General features: G+C 38.6%; 1 protein-coding gene across 5 annotated transcripts in view; it reads left to right on the top strand.

Annotated features, from left to right (window-relative positions):
- The window catches only part of prom1a (prominin 1a), an 88266-nt gene that overhangs the window by 21414 nt on the left and 39588 nt on the right, over positions 1–27264 (top strand). For all 5 annotated transcript variants that reach the window (XM_078260106.1, XM_078260109.1, XM_078260110.1 and 2 more), the window contains exons 2-3: positions 15779–15837; positions 22622–22827. In XM_078260106.1, the coding sequence (XP_078116232.1) occupies positions 15779–15837; positions 22622–22827 (265 nt within the window). The remainder of the gene's footprint in view (positions 1–15778; positions 15838–22621; positions 22828–27264) is intronic.

Raw genomic sequence — 27264 nt, 5'->3', positions numbered from 1 at the left:
TAGACACTTTTCAAAAAAGACAACAGAAATTTGTGTGGGAGAACCATGTTTTTTCATATCCTGTTAATGTCACTACCTCTCAGATTTATCTTGCAACCCGGTGGTGATGTCTCAGGACCCTGGTGTGTGAAAACAGGAGAAACAGGAAGTGGAAGTCATTGTGCATGTAAGATGTGTTTATTCGAATTAGGCTACAATCACACAAGTTGCATTTTGTAATATAGCTACTGTTGTCAGTTATTTTCAAAGTACACGTGTTGCCCAGACTGTGTACCTTGTGTTTTGGATGTAATGCATTTTGGTCAAAGTAAGAGAGATCCAGCTCTAACGTATGATTACTTAACATGTGCCGCACATGAAATGTACAACACTAGACGTATCTAAGACCACATTTTACCTCATGAAGGGGTTATTTTGTCAGACTTAACAAAGCTCCTACATAACTGCAGACAACTTACAACCTGTTAACAGTGAGTGGGATTCTTCGTAAACTGGCCTTCTTGAGTAAAATCAGTGGAGTGTCCCTTTAAGCTGAGAGATGACTTGTAGCACAGTTTGTATCGAGCTATACTACTGTATGTAGATGTCGGATATGAATCAGACTAATTACTTTTGTTGCATAATTATCGTCTCTCTCTTTCTTGTCTGCCATCACTTGTTTCACTCTTTCTAGTAACGACTTTTCTAGTAAACACAAAAAAGCTAAAGCTATTATCTAAAAATACTGAAAACCTTTTTTTGTTGCATAGCAACAAGGATGGAGAAATGTTCCCTGCATGCTTTTAGCTCCTTCTGTTACTAGACATTTATAGCGTCACCTTGAGAAAAGTCTTGTGTCTGATCACAGCCTGAGGCCCTGATGACACCTCCATAAGGTGTCAAAAGGCATCCTGGGTACCAAAACGACTCAACAGCAAAAAATATTGGCATGACATATGCAGTTATTAAAGTGGAAATCTTCTGTTTAATTACACCTACACTGTTTAACCTGCCAAACAGTGAGGTGGTACTTTGCTGGATATCTCCATTTATGAACTTTGAGTTTCATTCGCTGGTGCACTTTTCTTTTACTTTCCTTGTTCTGCCTGGTAACTATTCTGTTCCAAACACAGCAGTATTGCTTCTTTTGTTTTCTAAAAAAGAAAAATACCTGCCGGACCTTTGTGTTCAATGTAAAAACTATTATTTGCTATAGGCACACACACTGTGGTGACAGTATCGGGCAACAAAAAATATTTTTAACCTGAATTTATTGATGTTTTGGTAGTCTCGCTTTGGCAGACCTTCTTCCACAGCACTGCGGAGGAGGGTCTGGCCAGTCCACACAGCATCCCGGGATGGGAGAAAAACGTGTTCTGGTTTATTGGCATTTCTTTAAACCAATCAATCACAAAAGAGAAAGAAAAGAGTGACATCCGGCGGAATTTCCGGCAGCACCGGAGCAATCCCAGAAATGGAACGTTGTGGATATAGACTAATATTTTGGTGACTTGAGGGCGGCAGAAAAAGCTGTATACACAACATTTAAGTTCCTATGGTGAACATGTTAGCCTACACACACCTAGCAGATACCGAGCAGCATTAATATAGGGTTGTTTTTCTGTCCACCTGATACATTTAAGTTCATATTCACTCTCTTTTAGCTCTGTTTTGCTATCCACCAACTCCTGAGGAAAATATTTGGCTCCTTAGCTGCTAAATGTTCCTAAATAAATGTTGTCTGTCTGCAGTGAAGGCCGTTTATGGTTCGCGTAAACTCCATGCCGTAGCTGCGCCGTCGTGACCCTTTTGGAGTTCTGGGTCGGGGTTGAGCGTGAACGCTAGAGGGGGGGTGTGGTTTGTAAAACTCTGTTTACTTGTGCGTTGGTGTGTGCCTCGAGCCGGCATGTGTGTGTGTGAGAGAGTGACGGCAATTGTCTTCGGAGCAAGTTGTGACTCTAGAGGCATAGTGAGAGAAACAAAGTGTCTCCCCTGTTCTTTCTGACCACGGTGGGAAATCTGTAGCAGGAAAAGTTAACACTCTCCCTGATTTCATGTTGTTTCTGGAGAAGGAGAACCAGGAAATGAGTCAGGGGAAATGCAACGCTACCAAGCCACGGCCGAGGGACGTGCGTGGCCATGACGTGTAGATACATTTTTCGCAAGGTACACATCAAGCTACGCCGTAGGGTCCGGCGTAGACGCAGAGTGATCTGCGGGGGTACGTCGTTGATTCTATGCACAACCATAAAACGGCCTTGAGACTGAACCAAAACAGTAAAGTTGCAGGCTGTAAAGCCAAAACAATGAGCTCAAAGATGCTAAAACGGACTGTACATGTCATACATACTCACATACATGTAGTCATTTGATCTATTGTTAATATAAAGGTTTAAATAAAGTCTTTATATGAAAATGTAATGCATTATTACACAGTAATGTAAAAAATTAAGGCATAGGCAAAAATACTGGTTTAAGTCACACAAGCGACGGAAAGGCCAAGCAGCGTTCCCTGTCTGCATTAGTGTTACAACTCCTGCTGAATTTTATTCTTAACATAAAGCTCTCTTTCGTTTGTGCGGGTGTCCTCAGATAACTTTGTGAGGGAGAATCCACGTAGTTGGCAACAGCGTTCCTCTGTCCAGGAAAAATCCCCACTGCCTGTTTGCTTTGTTGCACCATACGCCTTACAAGCAGAGCGGGGCTGAATGACGTTTTGTGGTGTGAAAGTGTATCTCATGGCCAGGCTTACTTACTTACTTATTTATTTTTATAATAAGCCTGTTAGCAACGGGTGTTGTCACAGACAACTGCCGGGGCTTAGTATGGGGGAGAGTTTTGTTGATTCGGCTGGTGGCTTTTGGAGCAAGTTGGATTGGAATTTTTCTGCCACTTTTTTCTGAGCAGTTCCTGCCGCACTGCTCGTCTATAAGTCACAGCTCCACTCCCATTTTTTTTTTCAAACTGCCCATCGTGAGTCCTTCAATTTCATAGAAATGCGATGTTAAATTTGTGGAGTATTCTTTTACACCTCGTAAATGTCTGTTAATGTTATGTGTTTAAAATTAAACCATATTTAAACTGCTTGATTTTGACTTGTGATCCAATATCAGTTCATAATCATCATAGGCAAAGTAATGGTCCACACAGCTTGTGAGGTGGATTTAATTTGTTCTAACCAATGTATGAAATGTTTACAAGACTTCTTCCAAAATATAACACTACTACCGTATATCTTCACAGTGCAAATATTTCTTGTGCCGTCTTTAAAAATAGCAGCACTGACGGTTTATCAAGATGAAGATACAGTCTGAATGAGCGTCACGCACAGCCTAACAAAGATACATTTGTGCGTTTACATTTGCATTTTTGCAGGCTTTGACTTTCAAATTGACTGCGAATGATTGCAGCCGCAGCAGTTAAGATTTAGATTCCAAGGTTTCCAACATTACAGACAAGAATAGTGAGAGCCTGAGGGCCAGATGTACGTACATTTGCAATTGTAGCATTATCAGCGCCATGGCCAACCTACAGAAAGTCGTATTTACCAAACCTGCAGTTCATCGGGTAATCGGCGCCTTTCTCTGCCCACTATACCGTAAATTGCGCTGTAGCAAAGCGTTAAGTACTTGTGCTATGATATGGCTGAGTGCAGACTGCTGATGCTATGACTGTTTGAAATGATCCTGATGCCAATATTTGTAATGTAGCGAGGAGTTTAACAACTGCTGGAATGGAATGTGAACGCTGAGTTGGAGATTCGATGTCCTCTTTGATTTCTTCCAGTAACTGTAATATTGCATGGCTGCTTAATCTGTAACGCTTAATGATTTTGTGTTTACTCAACTGAAAAAGTGTGATCCTTGTGGCAAAAACCTTTTCAGCTCGCTTTGGCCTATGTCTTCGTCTTGCTCGGATTACTGCTGCCATTTCACCAGGAGGTGTATGCGAGGAAACCCGCTTCCAGGTTTACACCTGCTTTTAAGAGGCGGAGAATTTTCACCGCAAAATAGAGGCGTTCTTCACGGCCGTTCTTTGTACATATCGCGGAATACATGATTAGGCGCACTTTACGCTTCTCCTTCAATCTCTTTATAGGAAACTCCCACTTTCCCCTTCACCCTCCTGTGAATGCATATGCATGACACGGAAAAGCGCAATTTGCCATTTTCAGTTCCCGCGACAGGCAGTCTGCGCTTTTATCTCAGTGCAGCCTGTTTGTACATACCGATACTTCGCCATGCTTTTACGCGCACGTTGCGAAACTAATACGCCTGAAGAGGGCATAAAAGCATTCGTACATCTGGCCCTGAGTGTCAAAGTCACACAACTGTTGATGTGCAGTAGGAGCGACACAGTATGTGTTTGTCCTTATGGTGACTGGCAGAGAAGTGAATGATTAAAACCTAGCTTCTTGACAATATGTATTTTCTTTTCAGTACTATAGTGGAAAGTGTGTTGTGTGCCCTTTAATGCTACTCACATGTCTCACCCCCCTCTAGGCAGCTTCATTGTCAATTGGACCGGTTTTGTGTGACATATATATTGAAAAAAGCTGTAATCTCCCATATGGATGTTACTGGCTTTTCATAGACCGTTACATGATATTCCTGAATAGTTTATGCCGTTTGTGCCTCAGCACAGCTTTTTCAAAGGTCAGTCATCTCAACAGTTCTGCTTCAATAACAACCACAGGATGTCCTATTGCTCATGTAGACTCTGTAAAAACTACTGTCATGAGAAGAAAAAAAACCTGACTGCTGAGCTGTAAAATAATTCAAATTATGGAAAGAATTAAAAACACTGAACATCAGAAGCACTATCATACTCGACCTCACAGAAGCTATATTATTGCAGATGTCCTTCTACATGAAACATTTTTAATATTTTTAGAAAGTATTATTAGAGCAAATATTACACAAATAAACGCTGTAAGATGTACTAATTTTTATGGCTACATGTAATACTTTCTTCGTACTGATTATCAAAAACTATCCTACTGGTACTATATTGTACTCTAATCAGTACTGAAAGCTGGCATTAAATGTCTGGCCAGTCATCATATTGATTACTAATTCTTTGATGAGACATTTCCTGATTTAAATCTTTTTTTCAGCTTTAGACTATTTTATTAGGGCAAAGTTCTCGTATGACTGCTTGTGTTTTGACAATTTAATATTTGGCAACTTTGGCTTCATTTTTTAATAAAAAAAAGGGTACCAAAACTCAGGTATCATATCGGCGCTAGCATTTATAATTATAAGCCCTACATATACTACACAAAAGGGGATATCAATTTTTCATTACAAAATATGGCTAAAGCTATTTAGAGTCAAAGTGTGTCCAGCAATAGTGATCTGTAAAAGACACTGAACCCCGCCCTGCTCACATCTAAGAAAAAAAATAAAGAAAAAATAATCGGACTCCGGTTCTCAGTCGCTCTCAATACACAGAAGGAGCTGTTGTAAAATCATGCAAAGCGCCCATTTACTATTTTTCCTAAGAAAAAGTATGTGGTGTAGATGCCAGTGTAGCTAAATGCCATTGTGTACATTTCTGCTGCAAATCCTTATACAATAGACAATCAATGCATAGATGGACATGTGTGTTTATTGTATTCAGTCACTAAAGGTGTATGCTTGAACACTTCTGTCAAATAAATTAATCCATGGCACTAATCACCTTTTTCTCCATGGACACCCATAGGGGCTGCTGGGAGGATTACCAGTCACACATCCCAGTTTGTTTGCTCTGGTGGTTTTGCTCTTGTATCTCTTTAATTAACAAATTGAATACAACGTCTTATGGTACAGTATAAAGAAACTATGGATGTTGAACACTATGCAAAAACAGTATATGGTACCTATCGATTTCATGCACCAACTCCTATTTCAGTTGTGTGTGTGTGTGCATGTGTGCGTGCGTGTGTGTGCGTGTGTGCGTGCGTGTGTGTGTGTCCAGAGCAGCGGAGGTCTGCCGAGATTTGGCGGATGATGGAGGAGTTCCACTGAGATTGCGTCATCTGGCAGATCTCAGCAGACCTCGGCTGCTCTGAGCTCTGTGCACAGGCACCATGGTGGGAAGACAAACACCGTTTATCTGCACACACTGCCCACACTGCCATGTAGGGCTGGGTACCAAATTCAATACTTTTTAGTCACCGACCGAATTGCCTCCTTAGTATCGAGTATCGAAAAATGCCTCGTCATTCGATACTAAATTTCAATTCTTATGAAGTAAATCTCATCAGCGTCAGTGAGCCAATAAGCATGCAGTAGGCTTCTACCAAGATCTAATAATGCTGTTGAGTGGCTGCCTAACATTACATTACGTAGAGGCAGGCAAGAAAAACTCTACGTTATGCACAGAGGCTGGGCTCACATAGTAGGAGCTGAAAAATAAATAAAGAGATTTGTGTACTTAATGTGTAAAGTTGTAATTTCTTTTTGTTAAAATGGATTTTAGGAACCGGTATTGAAGTCCCAGTATTGGTATCGGTATTGAACATTCTTGAACAATACCCAGACCTACTGCCATGACACAGAGCTGGATTAAAATTGGCAAAGTGTCTCTTTAAGTTTCTTTCATTCAACTAATAGATTCATCTACTTATTGTTTTAGCACTAAATGTGTGTTTCAACATTTCGGAGTTTTCAAAATATGACAAATTATGGTATGACTTTCAATATACAGTGATAGTCAATTGAAAAGGTGCATGTATAAGGTTAATAGTGTAGTCCTTCAAGGTGAACAAGGTGCGTGTAAGGACCAAGGTGCAACCTCTGGTGCTTAAAAATGTGTGGCTGCCATCCCAGGAGGAGAGCATAGACTGTAGGCTTAATTCGGCCTGCCTCAGCTTCATCTACGCTCCAACTCTTTGCCAATATTTAGATTTAGATAGAGTTAGGTGATGTTCATACAGTCTATTGTGTATTTAGACATTTTGGTGGAAAGAAAATGACAGTTTGGAGCATACAGAGGGACAGTATAGTTAAAGACATTTCTATGGAAGTTTTGTGAAAACTAGATCCCATTGGAATCAATTACAACCAAAATAAATTCAAGATGACCAGATTTGAATCATAATTCACACCAGCATTGGGATGAAAAAAATGTTTTTTTGTCTTTCCAAGTCTGAACTTAATCTTAAAAAACAGCAGCCTGTCATTCTAGCCAATGTTTATATGATATTTTCTACTATTTCTAGAATGTACTTTTTTCTCATCCATCTCTGCAGAAGAGAAAGCTCACATATTCAGCCAGTCAACCAGCACTAGCAGCATGAACAGTAGCTACGATGCAGTGTTTAAATAAATAAAAATACATGCCTTTGCTTTGAATCGATTTTAACTGGCAAGCTCAAATCGATGCTGTTGGCTTAATGCAGGTGTCAGTCCTCTCTTCTATATGAGTGGTGTGTTTGCATATTTTGAACCAATTAAAGGGGAGAAAAATACATATCATTTGAGTACAAAGACATATTGTAATTGTATAAATGATGTTATCTGGCAGACAGCAGGAAAGCCAAGCATAAACAATCAATTAGGGGCAAAGTGCAGTCTGGACTGCTCATATTCAGCTATATGTTTTACTATGTTGTTAGTTGGGGTAAACTCCACAGACAGTAAATTAAGGGAAAGAGTGCAGACACATCCATGCAAATGCTAAGATAAGGTTACATGGACATGAACTTTAAAATGATGACACAAAGTAGAGGTGTGAATCTTCACTGATCTCCTGATTTGATTATGATTATCATGTCAGCGATTCAATTCGATATCTCGATGCATTATGATTAAGGGTGTCACAATTTTGATTTTAATTCGAAATCGACCGAAATGAAGTCACAATCTCGAATTTGGAATTAAAAAATGGAATCGTCGATGCCGCCACGCCCCCATGTCACGTCCGGTCGGCTTGTCAAGCGGAAAAAAACAAACAAAAAACACACACATCGTTGAAGTGCTGCAAGTCAAACTCCTCTAACTTAGCTACAGCCAGTCAAAAGATAGCATGGCAACTGCAGATGCAGGAGACCCATCAACAGAACTTGAACGCCCTCCTCTTTCACTGAAGTCGCTGGTGTGGAAGTATTTTGGATTTCCAGTGAGTGACAACGTTCGATAGCAGTGATAGCACCATTTGGCTTAGTTATCAATGCCGTTAGCATCGTGGCTAACGCTTTTGTTACTTTATATTTTGACAAATCGTTTCGGCTCTGCTTTCTAACATGTCATTGTGCTAACTGAGCACTGTTAGCCTTTATAACAGAGCTGCTTCACTACACTTGTTAGATGATGTTTAATTACAGAGTTCTCTGTTGATTTGTGTCGCTGTGTGCTCGTGGTTGGTAATGAATGTAAACAGAGAGCGGCATGTCGGAAATGCAATGCGCTGTGACGTAGGTCCCCTTCAAGGCCAGGTGAATGTTGGAAGTCCCTCTAGTGGACAGAATATGTAACAACAACAACATGCTTAGTGGCATTGACAATACATAAGCCTGAGTAATGTAATACATATTAATAACAGGCTGCATTTGAGCATTAAATCTTCGAATATTATTTGAATAATGGCATAGCAACCACAACAAATTGTAAACAGACCGACCCGCGTGAGGTCAATGGGAAGTTAGTAATCAAACGTAAATAAGTGTACATGCATGGAAAGCATTGCTTTTATTTTGAAGGCAACTGTTTGTTGTTGCTTTTTTTTGTGCGAACGTATGCAGCTTTTTCTTCTCTGGTTGCAAGTCGCAATTAAAAGAAGTAGAAGAAGAACTGCAATGCGTCGGACCCGTGTCGGCGAGCCGCAAACTGTGCTGACGACACGTTAGCATGGACGTGAATGAGCTATTATCCCTAAAAAATGTCAGCTCATGGGAAAGAAAGGCAAGGCAGCTTTATTTGTATAGCACATTTCAGCAACAGGGCAATTCAAAGTGCTTTACATAAAAATAGATTAAAAAATTAAAAACAGATAAAATACGAGAATAAAAGTTACAGTGCAGTATAAGAAATTAAACATTAAAGAGCAGTTAAAACAGTTAAATATATAAAAGCAAATAAAATAGGAATTTCTCTTTATATGCTTATATAGATTGTCATACAGTGTCAACAATGCAATGCAAATGTATTTTGCCCCTAAACCGTTTAGTGATTTATAAACCAGCAAAAGTATTTTGAAATCAATTCTTTGAGGCACTGGAAGCCAGTGTAGAGACTTCAGTACTGGAGTGATGTGATCCACTTTCTTGGTCTTAGTGAGGACTTGAGCAGCAGCGTTCTGAATCAGCTGCAGCTGTCTGATTGATTTTTTAGGGAGACCTGTAAAGACACCGTTACAGTACTCAAGTCTACTGAAGATAAAAGCATCCTTGCAGCCTTTTCCAAATCCTGCTGAGACATAAGTCCTTTAACCCTTGATATATTTTTAAGGTGGTAATAGGCTGACTTTGTAACTGTCTTAATGTGGCTGTTAAAATTCAGGTCTGAGTCCATGACTACACCAAGATTTCTGGCTTTGTAGTTGTTTTTAACATTGTCGTTTGAAGCTGAGTGCTGACTTTTAATCGTTCCTCTTTTGCTCCAAAAACAACCACCTCAGTTTTTTCTTCATTTAATTTAAGAAAGTTCTGGCACATCCAGTTGTTCAATGCACTTAGTCAGTTGTTGTATTGGACTATAGTCCCCTGGCGATAAGGTTATGTAAATTTGTGTGTATGGTAACTTATTTTATTGTTTTCCATAATCTGAGCCAGTGGAAGCATGTAGAAAATGTTAAACAGAAGAGGCCCCAGAACTGAGCCTTGGGGAACTCTGCACGTCATATTTGTATGCTCAGATGCATAATTGCCTATAGACACAAAGTAGTCCCTGTTCTTTAAATAAGATTCAAACCACTTTAGTACTGAGCCAGAAATACCAACCCAGTTTTCCAAATCGGTCTAGTAATATGTCATGGTCGACCGTATCAAATGCAGCACTGAGATCAAGTAATACTAAGACTGAAATTTTGCCACTATCTGTGTTTAAGTGGATGTCATTAAAGACTTTAACAAGAGCCGTCTCAGTGCTGTGGTGTGGTCGAAAACCTGACTGGAAGGCATCAAAACTGTTGTTTAGGTACAAGAAAAGGGTGTGTTGTTGAAAAACCTCTTTTTCAATGATTTTACTTAAAAATGGAAGGTTTGATATCGGCCTATAGTTGCTCATTAGTGACGTGTCTAGATTGTTCTTTTTTAAGATTGGCTTGATGACTGCAGTTTTCAGGCCAGGGAAGATACCTGAGAGAAAGAGAGGTCGATACAGTTTTTAACCAAACATGGACTTCTAAGTATTTATTTACTGAAGTCAAAGGTAAAGCCGTGTGCTTAGTTTGCGGAGAACAGATCGCTGTGTTAAAAGGATTATAATTTGAATCGCCACTACAATACTAAACACCACGCAGAGAAATACAACAACTTGACTGATGCAGAGCAGGCACGGATATCTGAAGCTTTGCTAGTTTAGCTGCAAACGCAACAAGGCATCCAGAGATGTAGCAGTCAAGACCAGCTTTGTGATATCCCACAAAATCGCTAAAAACAGTAAGCCATTTCTGAAGGGTGGTTTATTAAAGAGTGTCTGGTGGACTCTGCTGTGCTAATATGCCCAGAGAAAAAAGAGGCGTTGCTGCTTTCCAGGCGGCCCATTCTTTTTTATGTGCCGCCTGACATAAAATTAATATTGAGCAGAACTGAGTTTAGCCTATTGGTCCGGCCCTCCACAGCAGTCCCTGTTTCTCATGTGGCCACTTGGGGAAATTAATTGCCCACCCCTGGACTAGAGTCTATCATAGGTCTAGATGAAATGGGTTAGGCTGCTGAGAATGTTATTTATTTTTCATTTGAATGTTTATGCCGCAGCCGGACAATTAACGAGCGACATCATTGCATTATAATCGAATATGGTCGGCCACTGCATCGATGCAGCATCGTCCATGTCTGCATCGCGATGCATCGATTATTTGATTAATTTCAACACCTCTACTACAAAGCCAAATATTGCACTGAACCAAAAAAAGAAACTGATTGCAGTTAATAAGGCCAACTTGGTGAGAATAAAGTTCTGGTGCATGGATTCAGTACCCTGGGAAACCCCGCTGTTCATGGCCTTCAAAATAGCTAATTTCTTGGCTATTCTGAAACCGAGCAGCCAAACTAAGATAGAAAACTTCTGTATTCCTCTGGGCGGGCGACTCCCTTCTAGTGAAACTGATGAGGAATTAATCTTGCCCGGTTCTGCTTTAGCTTGAGCTCCCTGCAAAGCTTCAATAAATCTGCTGTAAAACCTCTACCTCGATTTAGTTCAGAGCTGAGAAGCTACTGGAGCTGGCCTCTGCTATGCATTTACATTTGCATGAATCCACACATACTTATACATACATTAACATTTTCAAAACTGTGTATGAATTTTGCTGAGAGACTAGTTTACAATCAACGGAGAATCGGAGAACTCTGAAACTAAGATAGTGTCAAGATGACAAACAACAGGTTAGTTTAGAGGGGTTTAAGGCCACAGCATCCTGACAAATACATTTAATGGGCCTTTAAAATGACAGGTGCCAGCAGCAAGGGTGGTGAGGAGAGAGTTGACGTGGGTGGAAACTAGCAGCAAGTGGGCTTTTCGTTCATGGAGAGGGATTAGACGCCTCTCACTAGAAACGGAGGTCGGATTCAATCCAGCTCTCTATCCTTGCTGCTTTTCTCTCTTTCACCTCTCGTCTTTTTCTCCTCTCTTATCACTCTGTCTTTGATCTTTCTCTGTCCTTTCTTTCTCCTTCCTCGCTCTTATATCCCTCCATTCTCCACTACTTCTTTTATTCCTTATGATTACAGCAGTGACAAGTTCATTCATTCATTTTCAGACATTAGGAGTTTTGGTCGTACAAACATTTATCACAAGGCAGAACAAACCGTCTTTAGTTGAGTTAAACCTGTTGATTTTTTTTCTGTTTCTCTGGTAATTTCAGAGCAAAATCTGCTAATTATTCATTTATTCACTCACACCGATTATCACACACATACACACTGTATGTGGCTTCAGTAGCAGCCTTCTCTTTCCTTTCTCACTCTGGGTTGTTCCACTAGTAGTTATGGGTTTGCAGCAGTGTCTCCTATCAATTTGGTTAATGTAAATTTAATTTGCATTGATGAACATGTTTCATAGAAAACATACTGCAGCTAGGATTATGCTTTGGTTGCTTCTGGCAACTAGCCCGTAGCAGAATTTCAGGTAAGGTTAGGTCTTGATTAAATATTAAAGATTTAAAGCTGACCTGAAGGCCAACACACACACACACACACACACACACACACACACACACACACACACACACACACACACACACACACACACACACACACACACACACACACACACCAGCTTCTCCAAGGTCAGGATTTGCTGCTGTTCTTTGACGTTTTCATGTCTTCAGACAAAACAAGCAATATGAAGAAGTCAACTTGGGCTCCGGAAAGACTTTTTTTTGACATTTAGATGGTAAAATAATCTGCAGTTGTAGTCATAATATGTACAGTATTTACTTCATGAAGAGACAGGGTTCAGGCTCAGGGGGTCTTTTAAAACGACAACAAAATACGCTGTTTATAAATGCTGGGATATGTTTCCAAAAAGTGTTAACAGTAATTTGCTATTAATCTGTCTCTCTGTGCTTCATTTGTCCTCTTTTGGAGCCGATACCTTCTACCAAAACCTCTGCTTTTCAGCGAGGTTAGCACAAATCTGAGGCAACATTTCTCAGATTGTGACATATTACTGCAATGTTTAGGCCTGAGGGCTTACTGTGCTGTTGGAGAGATCTTGTTTACCATCAGAAAAAGTTTTTACCTTGTGGGGACAAAAGGAATGTACACCTTCACTACAAGGCCAGGAGCTTCTTTGAAACACATGCAAAAGGCCACTATAAGAAAAGATAATAGCTGGGCTTGGCTCGGATTATTTTACACCTCATCCTGAAACACACAATAGTGACTGACAACAACCATCCTGGGGTGGAGGAACCAGAAGAAGCTGGAAAACTACAATGGCAGGTTGACCTATATAGTTGATTTGCTTTTCCCAAACTTGTTGGGAAATTCTGGCAGGAACACAACCTTCAGTTGTTCGCGTACAGCAACTATCAAACTGCCCTGCACCTGAGCTGCACCTGCTGTAGCTCTGTAACAACCAGTACAAGCCTGTGGTTGTACCAGGCAGGTCAAGTGTGGAACTATCCAAGTGTGAGGAAGCCTGACTGAGAAATAAAACGCCCTTTCAGTCAAATAATCCTGCATTAATACATGTTTAAATAAAGGCAATTAGACACGACTGCTTTAAAAGATAAGCTCCTCTCTTCCTAAACAGCCATAATACTATGTGAAGTATAAGCCTGGAGCGTCCTCCTATTAATACAAATCTCATGCTTTGAATAATAGGCAGGGATCATAAGTCGGTTTTGTGTCGAATTAAAACAATTAGTTTATCTGTAGGATATGTTATTCCTTCAGAAAAAAAGAAACACTGCATTGCAGAAGGAGAAAAAAGCCCTTGTGTCTTTTGCATCTTATTTTTGGAAACGGATTGCCTCTGAGAAGACTTGCTGTCTCTGTCATCATTATAAGATGAGTCACAGCCAGTGCTGCTCCAGGTGTCTGAAAGAGAACAGAGGCGTAGAGTATTTGATCCGAGATAGATTTGTTTGGGTTGTTTTTCCATGATTTCCATTTTTTAAGTAGATTGAATGTAATTGAATTGTTATTGAAACATTATTTGCAAAAATAGAAGTTTGTAAAATCAGACACTATCCTTTCTGAACTATTATTCTGCGTTTCCCCTACAGTTATATTTGGAGAGTGGCCCGGCCCACCTGACCACTAATGAATTATTGATTTCATTCATTCATTGTTTATTATAAATAAATGTATAATTACTAAGAAATAAAGTTGACATAATGTCCTAATCATGTATAGCTCAAGTATTGCATTTCTGAATGTTGTGGTGTTATTTCTGGGTTGAAAAAAAAAGAAAAAGTTTGATTGTTGTAGTTTTTTATCTTTCGATGACCACACATCATTCGCTTTAGTTGTCAAACTTTGCAATACAGAAAGATCAGACGCTGTCTCTGGACCCCCCCCGAGAAGCAAACATGGACAGGATTTTGACAGCTTGGCTGACCGAGAAAAAGTACAGTTCCTGGCTGGCTATTATTTAATTAAAATGTGATACATACAGATACATTCTGGGATAAAAGAAAGAAACACTCCGGTTGGTTTACATTTCTGTAAACCAATCACAATCGTCTTGGGCAGCGCTAAGCTTCGGATGCAGCGATGGTGCCTATTGCAAAGTAGCCTCGGGAATGAACTTGTTTCGGTGGAACATTTGCACCCCATAAAAAGAAAACGCCACATACCTGTACAGTATTAAATTAAGATAATGGTTCACACAATACAGGAACGTGCGCTATTTAAATTAGCTGGATACATGTTTAAATGTAATTTGCTCTTACCAGTGTATCGCCGTGTGTACTCTGTCCATAGCAATTTCCACCAATCGGTCCCAAAACTTCCCAGTTAGAGAGTAAATGCGGTAAACATATTCTTTGTAAATCTTTACAATCATTCTCTGAAAGAACCAAGCAGGCCTGCCTTGTTGCACGATCCAAATTTTCTTCAAAACTTGCCATTTTCAGCGTGTAGCTTGCTAGCTCGAAGGTTTTTTGTTTTGAGAACGGCAACACACAGAGCAGAAGGTGAGAGGCAAATCCTGACATTTATCCTTCTGTTGATCCAGACTAATTGTCAGGAAACTCCTACTTTCACTGTCACCATATTATTGAGCAGATCCTGCTCTCATATCGGTTTCTTACAACAGTCCAAACACATGCAAGTCTGAACCGCTTTCTACAAATCTAAACTTATGACGCTACTGCCATTCTTACGTTTAAAGGCAATGTTATTGGTTGCTCTTTGGGGCTTGTTGTAGGTATGCAGTTTTGTACCATTATCTTTTTTTCTAATGAAAGAGATTTTTTTTTTATGCAGCAGATAGTTGTTTCCTAAGATATAATTTTAACTATGAGTTTCATGACTAAAGGAAACAAACAAACAATCTAATAACAAAATTACAAGGACCTTTCCACCCAGAAAGTTTCCTCAAGCAGAGTTTCACTGAGTTCTTCTGAGATCCAGAAGAAACCAGACTATCAACAACATGACCCTAACGTGATGTCAGGCCAGGAATAAATAAAATAAGAGTTCCTTATCCTGTCAGACTTGCCCCTGTCTAAACCCAGTGAGAAGAGATGGGGATGAAGGGACACTGCAGTGTCAGAGTTTGGCTCTGGATTTCCTGACACCATCTTGTCAAAGATGACAACTTGCTGCTTCAGCTCAACAGCAATAATTTCTCACATTAAGTATATTCTGCACTTTTCTGCTATTGGCTGAGGTAGGTTTCCATACCAAGAAAATCACCATTCATTGTAAGTAAAATAAAGTCAGAAACTTTGTGTCCACAACAAACAACTTCATCAGAAAAATAACACTTACTAATGTAGCTGACATTTACCAGCGCAAAGTGTTTTCTTTTCCATTTTCAAGATACCGCAATCTGCAAGACCAAATGATTTTAGTGATACCCTAATGGTTAGATTTCTTATACACTGTGTGAGTAGTAATGTAATATATGCTCAAATGTATACAATGCAGTTACGCACAGCAACAACAAATCTCTTTATATTTGTTTTCTCTGTGTTACAGATCTTATTGTCAAACTGGCAAAGGACAAGTTTGGAGCCATTCAGACTGAATACCAAAAGGTAACTGTGTGTGTGTGTGTGTGTGTGTGTGTGTGTGTGTGTGTGTGTGTGTGTGTGTGTGTGTGTGTGTTAAAATTATTGTTTTGCTGTGCCCGTTTCTTTGACTTATTGCATTATGGTTTTTGATTGGATGCAGCAATTTATGATATAAATTACTGAAGAAATGTACCTCCAAGATAGTTCCTGACTTCTCAGGAACCGGTGCAAGGCCATCTTGTTACTGCCGCCCTTGAAAGAAAATGGTAATTGCTTCTGGCACAACCTATGAATTTAGAGAGAGATACATCATTTGAGTTTTTATGAGGAACAACTTTGATAACTCTTTGACAGTCCCTGAGATCTAAAAGTTCACTCTGTACCTTCCTCTTAATTATGGGAGAATTTGTTGCATGTCTGTGTGCAGCGTTACAATATGCAACTATGTGGATATGCATGCCAGTTTTGAGTCCTTTGATTTCTTTTTTATGTTGTTCTATTTCATCCATGTTTTTTGTTTTGTGGCTTTGCTCTCTTTGACGCTGCGTTGCCTCTGTCTTTTGCATGCCCTCTTCATCTGATCTGCTCTGATCTGATCTCCCTCAGCCAGAGAACATAGTGCTGACCCTTCAGGTAAAGTCTGCACACTGGACTTAGTGCAACCCATCCCCTGTCTCATCATGCTCCACTGTCCCGAGTCATCAGGGTTGCACAATTCCACCTAGAATTATAAACTTTGTGTTAAACTTTAGTTGACATATCACTACATCTTTTGTTTATTTCAACATCTTTATCATTTGAATATTCATAATTATTTGTGCAGCCCTATGACTCTCACCCAGACATCCTATCCACCTCCAAGTTAGCTTCACCAAAACTGTAGCTCCTCTCTCATTTAAGTCCTGATTAGATTTTTTTCAGCTTCACGGAGAAGCAACAAAGCTGACTGGATAACAAAGGAAACGTTCTCGTGCTCTAGAATGAAATTCATACATCTTACAGACCATTTGGAATATTCTTTTACACCAGTGTCATGGTCCTGACTCTTACGTTAAGCTTATTGCAAAATAGTACGCTTTGGCTGCTGAGGACTTTTGTCCCTGGTTGGGCATGTAAAAACAAACCAGGAATTCCCTTCAAAGCCATATCAAACCAAAGCAAAATATACTAATATGGGTTTGGCAAGTTATACTTAAAAGTCTTTTCTACACAATTGGTCTTCATATGAACTTAATACCGTCTGGATTACATCATGGATGGAAGAGCCTTATGATAAAGCATTGGCATTGAATAAATGTATACCAGTTAAGAAACATGAATGTTTAGACAGAATAGCTTTTTCTGCTGGTTTGCCGTCTAATTTGCTTCTCAGCAGTATTTGCTCTGATATCGACCCAAACCACAGCAAAGATCACACACACACACACACACACACACACACACACACACACACACACACACACACACACACACACGTTGGCAGGACTCATTTTACTGCTATAAATCTTCACACTCTGAGCTGGACCAGCGACAGTGTTAATCAAGCTTTGTAAAAATGTGTTCTCCAAAAGAACTTCAAACACACATCACTCAAGAAATAAACAAAACAAATCCATGTATGTATATCCCATTGCACCCCTAAGTAATAAGGAGATAATCAGTTTTCTGGTCCCTCCTGAAATGTGTGATTTACAATTATAATGCCTGACACACTCTCACTCTCAACCAACCATTGTTTGCAAATTGCAGAATTTGCTTTGCTTCAATGAGGACAAATCCATTTCTCTTATGCACTCAAAGGTCAACATCTACACTGTTACTGTAATTTTGTAGTGGAGCTTCTAATCTAAATAAATTAGATGTACGACTGTGGCTGGTTTATCAATCAGACAGTAATTCAAAGACAAAACTGGCACCAAACTTTTTCTTTTACAGGACAAAAAAGGATGGACTCCCAGTATAATGTTAATTACAGTTTTTCTTGATTGCTTTGACCTGCTTAAAGAAACTGGGATCCACTCGGATTTCATCATCGCTGTCTCCGCAGAGCAGAAGACACCTCTTGCAAATGTGTTAACCCTTTCTCATTGGATTGACACATTTTCCCCACCCTTTTGCCGAACAGTTAACACGGATGTCATTCAAGCAGTCCAAACTCCATTGTTTTAGCTATGGTAACCAAACAGAAACCATCTGTTCCTAACTATTAGAAACTACCTACATAAGTATAAAATCACTGAAGCACCTGTTTGACGCTCCTTCACACAAATCTTCAATTAGCAATCAGTCTGCAGGCCTTAAAGGTGCAGCGTCTGTGTTGTTCTTTGTCAACATGGATGGAAGAGGTCTGAGGCAGAAGAGACTGAGTATCAATAGTGGCTATTTCTTATACTCTACAGTAATAGATGTTTATACTTTACTGTAATAGATTTTATTTTTATTTTCTTAATTTATTATACTCTAATAGATTTTATTTTGGTTTACATGTATTTTGTGTAATATTTACAGTATTTCAGTTTTCAGCCATAGTTTCAAAATAAGGATCAGTGGAATCAATAAAATTTGCATCAAAGCATTTCTGATTCTGGATCCAAATCTTTGCAAGAAGGCAAATTTGTCAACAAATGTCACTGGCATGAAAGCTACGTACAGTAATAGGCTACAATGACAAGCAATGGTGCACTGATTGGCACTGAGTGCTGTATTTAGTATTTTGTTGTCCACTGTGTAATGGTTGATTGGAAGAGCTCATACACTTGTTTGCAAGTTGTGTCGTTTGAAGGCAAAATTTTCTTTTGTTGCATATTTTAAATGTTTTGGCACGGTTGGAGCCTTTTGCAAACAAAATGTGTCATTTTGACCATGAGTGCCACTGTTTCGGCCTGTGGAGTTTGAGTTGACTGCTGTGTCAAAGCAATCAAGAAAAACTGTAATGTCAATATTAGTGCTGTTTTTTTTTAACATTCACAACTTCTATTGAGGTTTTCGAACAAAGCTTTGAATGTATGCCATCATATTTTATGATTTCATCACCCTAAAGGGGTTATTTAAATGTAATTCATGGTGTTAATGCATGTGCATGCCTCCCTTTGTGTGCGGCAAGCGGGAGAACAAATGAGTTTTTGACCGCAGTGAAAATGTTTTTGAAAGGCTAAGTGCCATCAAATGGGGATTGAAGCAGAATATTTCATAACATAAAAACATGTTGTAAATTAAAAAAAAAAAATCTTACTTCTTTTTTCAATACATTTTGACTTTTGAACCTTACAATGCTTTGGAGTTATGGAGTCCAAATGTTTGGATCACACATGTCAGAATCAATCCTATGCAGCCAACTGGAATCTAGTTCTACAAATAGTATAATACTTATAATATTAGTGTAGCCTAATTTTTAAACAACGGTTTAAACAGAATGAATAGACCTGCAAAAATAAAAAGCTGTGCAGCATTCAAATTTTGATTTAGAAGCTTCAAACTATTCGGTACAGCCCAATGTCAATATAGCCCAAAAGTGAAATGTTATCCAATGCCATCATACTAGCTATTGTACTTTGATTGTTTTGTAAAATAAACACCACGTCTTATCAAATCAATTCATATCAGAGCAAAAGTGTTTTTCGGTTTGTGGAATTTGCATTGACCTTGACTATCTCCTTTATGTCACCACCCAATAAATGCAAAGCAGAACAATCACACCTTAAGAGACCATTTCAACCAAAAGTACAGCGGATCATTTTCCTGATTGTACAAGGTTAATCAGTGAAATGTCCTGATGTAATCTTGGCTTGAATAAAAGCCTTCCACACAGTTGATTTAAATATAGTTTGTTGCAGTCTTCACTTTTGCTACCTAAATCATAAAAGCTATCACCAAGAATATAATGTTTTTCTTGTGGTTCCAGAATGGTATTCAATTTACTATCAAGCAACAGGATCTGAGCCACAATAATGAATCAAAACAGGAAGCACTATAAACACAAAGAACCCTGACGTTAATTTATTCACAGTGGCTTCTATAACTCAGGCATTTAGCTTACAGTCAGTGAGCAGTTTAGGGTAACAGCATCTTACTTGAGGACACTTCAGCGGGCCTTGTGGCTGCTGCTTTGATTTCAATCTGATTTATTGTTACAGAATTGCCTGTCTTAACCACTCAGACATGATGCCACCTCATCATCTAGTTTGTTCTTATTGGAAGGTCACCTTCTTCTTTTTGGCATTCGCCAAGACAAACTATAGTCCAAAAATAGTCAGAGCTGCAGGCCCTTGAAGAGTGCTCGTGGAAAAAAAAAACATTTTGACCTTTTTTTTGGTAAAGATTCACCCAATAACAAGCAGAACCCAGAAGCAGAATGACAATGCAAGCTTCATATTTGCAAAATGTCTTCAACAACTGGGTCGACATTGGTGTTTTAGATGACATACCACACACTCTCACACATGCCAAGTGTCTCTTTTTTTTCTTCCTTTGCCTAGAAAACTCTCTCCGGTTCCCTCTTTTTCTCTTTGTGTCCACTGACCCTGAAATCATCCATGTTTTTATTCCTTAAGGTTAGAAAGGGTGTGGCCAGGAGCCTCTCACAGCCAAACACAAGCTTTTGGAGGTTGGATTATGCTCACCGCCTGAGACTTCCAAGGTTGTGCAGAGATTTACGAATGACCCGAGAAGAATACTCCTCTCTCACGAGTTCAGAAGCCACTTCTTTTCACCCTGCATGTTAAAAAGCAAAAAGACGCAGGTCCCTGGAGAAGGCAGGGTCATTGACTTATGACGGCGATTAAGATTAGTGTGAATCAGCCAGGAGAGCAGTTTGTTCATTCAAGAGCGGTGATAGCAGCCCTGCTTTGATCCTTTCTTAACGAGAAGCTATTGAACATCATTGTGATAAGTTACATGCGGTGTGTGAATTGCCAATCCCCTATTCAATTTTGCCAATTTCCATAGCCCGTGCTGAGTGTGGTGTAGATAGGGGCAGATTAAGTAGGAGCAATGTGGTACATGACAAGAGAAGGGAAGCTCTACTGAGAACCTGCCAACAGCAGCAATTTAACTCTCTCAATATATCAGGGGGAATTTGTAAGAAAGTGTGTTGAGTCACATTGAATATTTCTAATATTCAATCAAAGTCGAGGATATCTGAGGCTTTGTGATGCAGGTTGTGCATATTTTACAGTTGACTATTCAGAGACAAAGCACCATCCTAACTCATACAGTACACACAGTCTAAATACAGAGTTTTCATAATTATACGACAGTCAGCATTCTTACGCTCACTCCTGTGTTAACAGGCTCAGCCCATGCATCTTAATCTTACTGGTCCTCGCCACAATTAATTAATTACTAGTGCTCTAACTGTTTAACCTAAACAACTAGCCTATGATTTTAACAATCTAACCGTTCACTGCAGATACTGTATATCTGCATTTCACAAGTGCACAATCGAAGACTTTTCATTCACAACTTTCCATTTTCTAGTTTGTCCAGTCAGGTTTTGATGTTATTTCAAAGGTAATATCCACTCCAGTTTATTAGCTACACCTAGCTAAAAACTAATGTGGCTAATACAACAGTCAAAAGATAAACTCTGGATTAATGAAGGTTATAATGTTTTAGTGATGTGTTAATTCTGTAGAACTTTATAGTAATTGTGGAGGCTGTAGTTTATGATGAATTGTATTGCGTTATATTCAGGAGTGTTTCTCATACTTGGTCTAGTCTTATTGATATACTAAATAGGATGAACAAATGGTTATAATCTCCATGAAGGTAGGATCTGGGGCTGTTACATTAGACCGCATTAGTTTTATCTGGGTATACCACATGAAGATCTTCAATTTTTAGGCATGAAGCTGGAGTTTTTCACCCAACAACATGTCACTAAAATTGACGGATTCTTTTTTTCTTCCCGAAACTACCGTAACAATTTCTCCAATAAAATGAATAAGCATAAACTGCTCACACACATATTTGTTGCGTTGTTTCAAGAACAAAATGACTCAGTCCAAAGTACTTCAGTACTACTGCAGTGCACTCATCTGCCTTGTAGTTTGATCCTATTGAAGCAGGTGTCCCATCAGAAATGCTGTCTTTCCCCTTCATTAGTGGGAAAAACTGCACCACAGGGCTACATGGATGGCTCTGACTCCTTTGAGTATTTCCCATCATCCTTCATGTGTTGCTGTCCTCTCAGTGCATATTGCGGTTCATTGAAAATGTATTAAAAACAACCTTTAGCTTACTGCAAGTCTCAACCAGCTTTCAGTGGCGTACGTGAGAAAAGTATTAAAAAAAGAGAGTCTTGGCGTTTATGTTGTGCAATAATGTAATTAAGTAGTCGATCATTGAAATGGCTTATAGTATTTAAGAATGAGAAAGAAAGGACTCTCCAGCAGTGAGTAGCGTTACGCAATGTGTTTATTGTTTATCCACAAATCCCATTTGGACAAAGAGTAGAGAGAGAATTTCCTGCAGTGGGATCCTACCAGATATTTTTAGATTTGTTGCTCATTTTATCCTCTGCCTTGTGTGTGTCCTTCCTTTTTCTCCTTTACAGCGTTATTAATCCCTCCTTTCTTTTCTCCCTCACTACCCAACTCATCTGCTCACCTCTCCCAATCCAATTCTGTTTTCCCTCAACAACCCCCATCCCATTTTCCCCTCTTGTTGTTTCATCTCCCTTTTTGTCCCTCCACCTCTGATCCACCTTTTCTCTCTTAATCTCATTTCCATGTCCACCTCCTTTCTCCATTACGTTTCCTAAATAAATTGTCCCTCATTCTTCATCTCGTTCCTCCCCCGCTGACCCCAGGCCATCTACTACGAGATAGGCTTCCTAGTATGTGCAGCAGTTGGGCTGCTGTTCGCCGTTTTGGTGCCGATAGCCGGCCTCTTCTTCTGCATGTGCCGCTGCTGTGACAACTGCGGCGGCGAGATGCACCAACGCCAGAGAAAGAACGCAGACTGCCGGCGTGGCCTGCTGGGAACACTACTCTTCGCCACCTCATTGGTCATCACGTGAGTATGACACATGCATACACACACGACAAACTTAGCTTGATAGCAGACGTGTATTTTCTGGTGCAAACAGTGTGGGCAGACTTGTTTATGCATGCACACTTACACTGGAATGCAAGATACACCTCATCTTTTATAGTGTTGTACTCACACATTCAGGCAAAAACGCACTGTACACACATGCACCTCTGGTCATCTTGTGAGTCTGTTACGCAAACACACACGGTCATCAGCTTTCTCCATCCCCCATGCTGTTTGCTATATATAGTAAATTCCTACTGTGAATACTGTATGTGGCAGCATCCTTCATACTTGTGTTCAGCACTGGTCATTATAATCTGCAGGGGATTCACACTGAAAGCTTGCATGTTGTGGGACATTCATTCATGTCAACGCACAGCTAAAATACTAATAAATCAAAGACAAACAAATGACACTCAAATCCACAACATACCTTAGAATTTGATCACAATTATTCTATATGTTTAGGTTGGTATCATATCATATTATATGCTTTATATGGTTGTCACCTCTACACCTTACTATTCTCCTTGGCTTTCCTTGTATAGTAATTATAATACCTACAGTACTGCATCTTTTTTTTTGTTTGGTTGTTTTATTTGGATGCCCATTAGCTTCAGCATAAGCTAAAAGCTATTCTTCCTGGGGTCCTACAATCTATCATGTTGAATTGATTTGGTTTTCACTTTAGGTAAAATAAAACTACCTCCTACTGCATGCCTTGTTGGATAATGATGTATATCAGTACTAAAATATAGTTTTGTATATAAAGTAAAAGGTGTATTGTTTGTTATAACATTATGTAAAAAAAACATTAGTAAATACACAAATCTGTTTTTAACTTTAAACCATGAGAGGCTTTCATGCATTTTATCAACATTTGATCTAAACCCACATGAGAGAGCCACACGTGCCGCTTTATTCTGAATCACTTGTAGTTTTTATATTAACTGTTGAGGTGCTGGACCAAACCACAGAACAGTAATCAAGGTGTGAAAAAAACAAAGCATGAAGTACTTGTTTAACGGTCTGTAGTGTAACGTTTTTTGCACACCTTTTAATAACAGACTAAGTGTTACCCATTTTAGCTACCAGTTTCTGAACATGTCTATCCCAACACAATCTATTATCAATCATCACTCCCAAAAGTTTAGCCTCTTCTCTTTGCTCTACAGAATTTTGCTCTATGCTGAGTTCAAGTTTCGGTTTGGAACATAAAGAAAAAGGAGTTCCAACCACTAAACAGGTAGTTTTAGATACATTGAGAATCAATTTGTTACTCCTTATCCAGTCCACCACTAACTGTAGCTCTCTCTGTAGTTTTGTATTTAAATCACCAATATCAGTTCCTGCTAAATATATAGTGGAATCATCAGCAAACATTGAAATGCTTGCTTTATCTAAAACAGATGGAAGATCATTGGTAAAGATTGTGTAGAGGAGCGGCCCAAGACAACTTCCTTGAGGCACGCCATGTTCCACAACCCTTACCTTTGAAAAGCTTCCATTAAAGTAAACTAATTGTCTTCTCTCTGCAAATAACTTTCCATCCATAATAATGCGGTTCATGAAAAACAAAAACAGTGAATCGTGATCAATTATATCAAATGCTGCAGTGAAATCAAGCATTACAACACCTATTATTTTCCTTTCCTCCATATCCTTGAACCAGTCATCTACCATCAGTCAGGGCAGTGGCTGTTGAGTGTTTTGCTCTATATGCATGCTGAAAATGTGTAATTAAATCATCATTTAAAAAATAAGACTGAATCTGTTCATAAACAATTCTTTCCATTATTTTACTGAGAATTGGTAAAAAACTTATTGGTCTACTGTTTGAGCCAGAGAAAGGCATTTTCTTATTTTTAGGTATTGGCACAACTTTACATATTTTCCATGCTTGCAAACATATATTTTCCATAAAACAACAACAAACAATAGTAGAAGCAATGATTGAAACTATTGGCTAAGCAACTTATATTCAAGATAGTCAACACCAGGTGGTTTGTTTTTACAATTCATCAGAAGTAATTCCACTTTAGAACCACTGACACGCTTGAATTTAAAACTACATGTTTTACCTTCCATCATCTTATTTATCAATGTATTTGATAAATCTGTCTTGTGTGACTGTGTAATATTTTTAAGATGATTTATTTTATTTATGAAATAGTCGTTGAGATGATTCGCTATATCACTTGGTTTAGTAAAAAAAAAAAAATCACCTTCATTTTCTAAATAACCTGGAGTTGATTTATTATTTCCTCTTAATATGTTATTCAATGTATTCCATAATTGTTTACTATCGTGTTTTATTTCTGTAATTTTCTTATTGTAATACAATTTCTTTTTCTTCTTATTTAACTGATAAGTTAACTTCTTATTTGTCCGATTTGAATTTAGATAGGATTGCTGCTTGTTTAGCTAGATCTCTTTCTTTCATAAGATCTTTTAATTCTTGATCTAACCACGGGGTGTTGACATTTCGAACAGTAAACTTTTTTATTGGTGCATGATTTTTTACAATTGTCATTAAAGTTTGATTGAAAAGCTGAAATGCTTTCTCTGGATCCTTTTGTAGAAATACCTCTGACCAATTTGCATTTCTGATATTATCTTCATATTGTAATTGATTGAATCTTCTAAATGACCTTTTCATTATTACTTTTAGACCCTTTTACTTTTAGATTTAGGAACTTTTGTTTTCCTTACAATTACAATAAGATTATGGTCACTACAACCAATTGGCACAGATAAGCAATTTGAGCAAAGTTCTAGTCTATTTATAAACATGTGGTCAATACAGGAAGCTGATTGAGTGCCATTCCTTTTTTTTACATATTCTAGTCGGTTTATTAATTACCTGTGATAATCCACATGCCTTTGCCGTGCTCATTAATTTGATTTTCCTAGGACAGTCAGAATAATTCCAATCTATGTTGAAGTCACCCATTAAGTAAGTTTCAAGATTCATACTACTAGCATGATCTACCATATCACATATTTTGTCCAAATACTCACTATTAGCATTTGGAGGTCTGTAACAGCATCCTATGAGTAAGATGTTTCAGACTAACTTTTAACCAAATTACTTCAATACTAGAATACATTAAATCATCTGTGACAGGCATATGATGTTGAATATAGATAGCAACTCCTCCTCCATATGCATTCCTGTCATTCCTAAAAATGCTGTATCCATCAATCATTAAAGTTGCATCATCAAATGTAGAGTCTAAATTAGTTTTTATTTTTTATTCATACTTTTAGATTCTATGTCGGAGCAAAACAGTTTACAGAAAATGACTAAATTAAACCACATATATACATTCATACACATACATTCAAACAGAAAAATTTGTATTGCCACTCTAGTTGTCAAGGTTGCAATAATAAGTGAGCTGAACTCCTCTTGAATTCCATTTCCTTAATATAACTCTGTAATTCTCACCCTAATTAATACATAAAAATGTGTAAGTTCCCACTATACGTTGCAGAACATCTGCCTTCAAGGTTTATTATATTACTGCTCCAGCTGTCATTTCCACATTTAACATGCACATTTTAGGCATTTGGCTGATGATTTTATCCGGTAGGAAATGCAGTGAATCTAGCACTAGAATTGATTCCTACATTGCCAATTTTTCGAACTGTAGTAACTGTGATTAGTTGTTGTAGTTTAATAGACCTTCAGCTAGTTTTGGCCTGGTGTGGTTTTCCTTCTATAGTGGATGCTTAGATAATAGACCTTCTATACATATTTTATATATGCAAACAGGCAGCTGCCGGCCAGCAGGAAGGTCATGACTCCAGATGCATTTATCCTACAGTTGGTTAGGGTACATTTTCTAAATATTGCAGAGTCAACATCTTGGCAAATGAGAAATAGTAGCAAAGAGAGTGAATAAAGATGTCCTAGACCGGAAATGTTTCTACCTGGACCCTGTCTTTTCTATTATTTCCAATTATATTAATCATTCCAAAACAAATCATCAGCTGCTACCACTACAGACCTGCTTAAAAGACATCAAAACAGGCAACTGTCTTTAGGCCAATTAAAATCATGCAAGGATATTAGCACAATGTAGCATTATAACTGTAGGAGAATGTCATAATTTTGAACTTTCACTGCACATTACTTAAAATGGTCTCCAAATCTTGTTACATTTTTCACGAGAGCAGTGTCTATTTTAGCGAAGTCTTTTGGCCAAATGTTTTCTGTACATTGAAAGGCAGCAACAGAGCATCTGCAATCCACCTATATATTTTTTGTCATAAATTATGGATATCGTCCACTGCAGCTCAACCTTGAAACAAAGTGGTAATTTTAGGCTAAAAAGACCATTACTTCAGAAGATACCCACTTGGTTTGGCTCAGACTGCCAAGGCCTCACATTAAACTTTGTAATACATGTT

Source organism: Sander vitreus, chromosome 10 (genome assembly GCF_031162955.1).
Source record: "Sander vitreus isolate 19-12246 chromosome 10, sanVit1, whole genome shotgun sequence".
NCBI classification, from domain to species: domain Eukaryota; kingdom Metazoa; phylum Chordata; class Actinopteri; order Perciformes; family Percidae; genus Sander; species Sander vitreus.
Note: the sequence above shows the minus strand (reverse complement) of the source record. Positions and strands in the feature narration are given on the sequence as shown.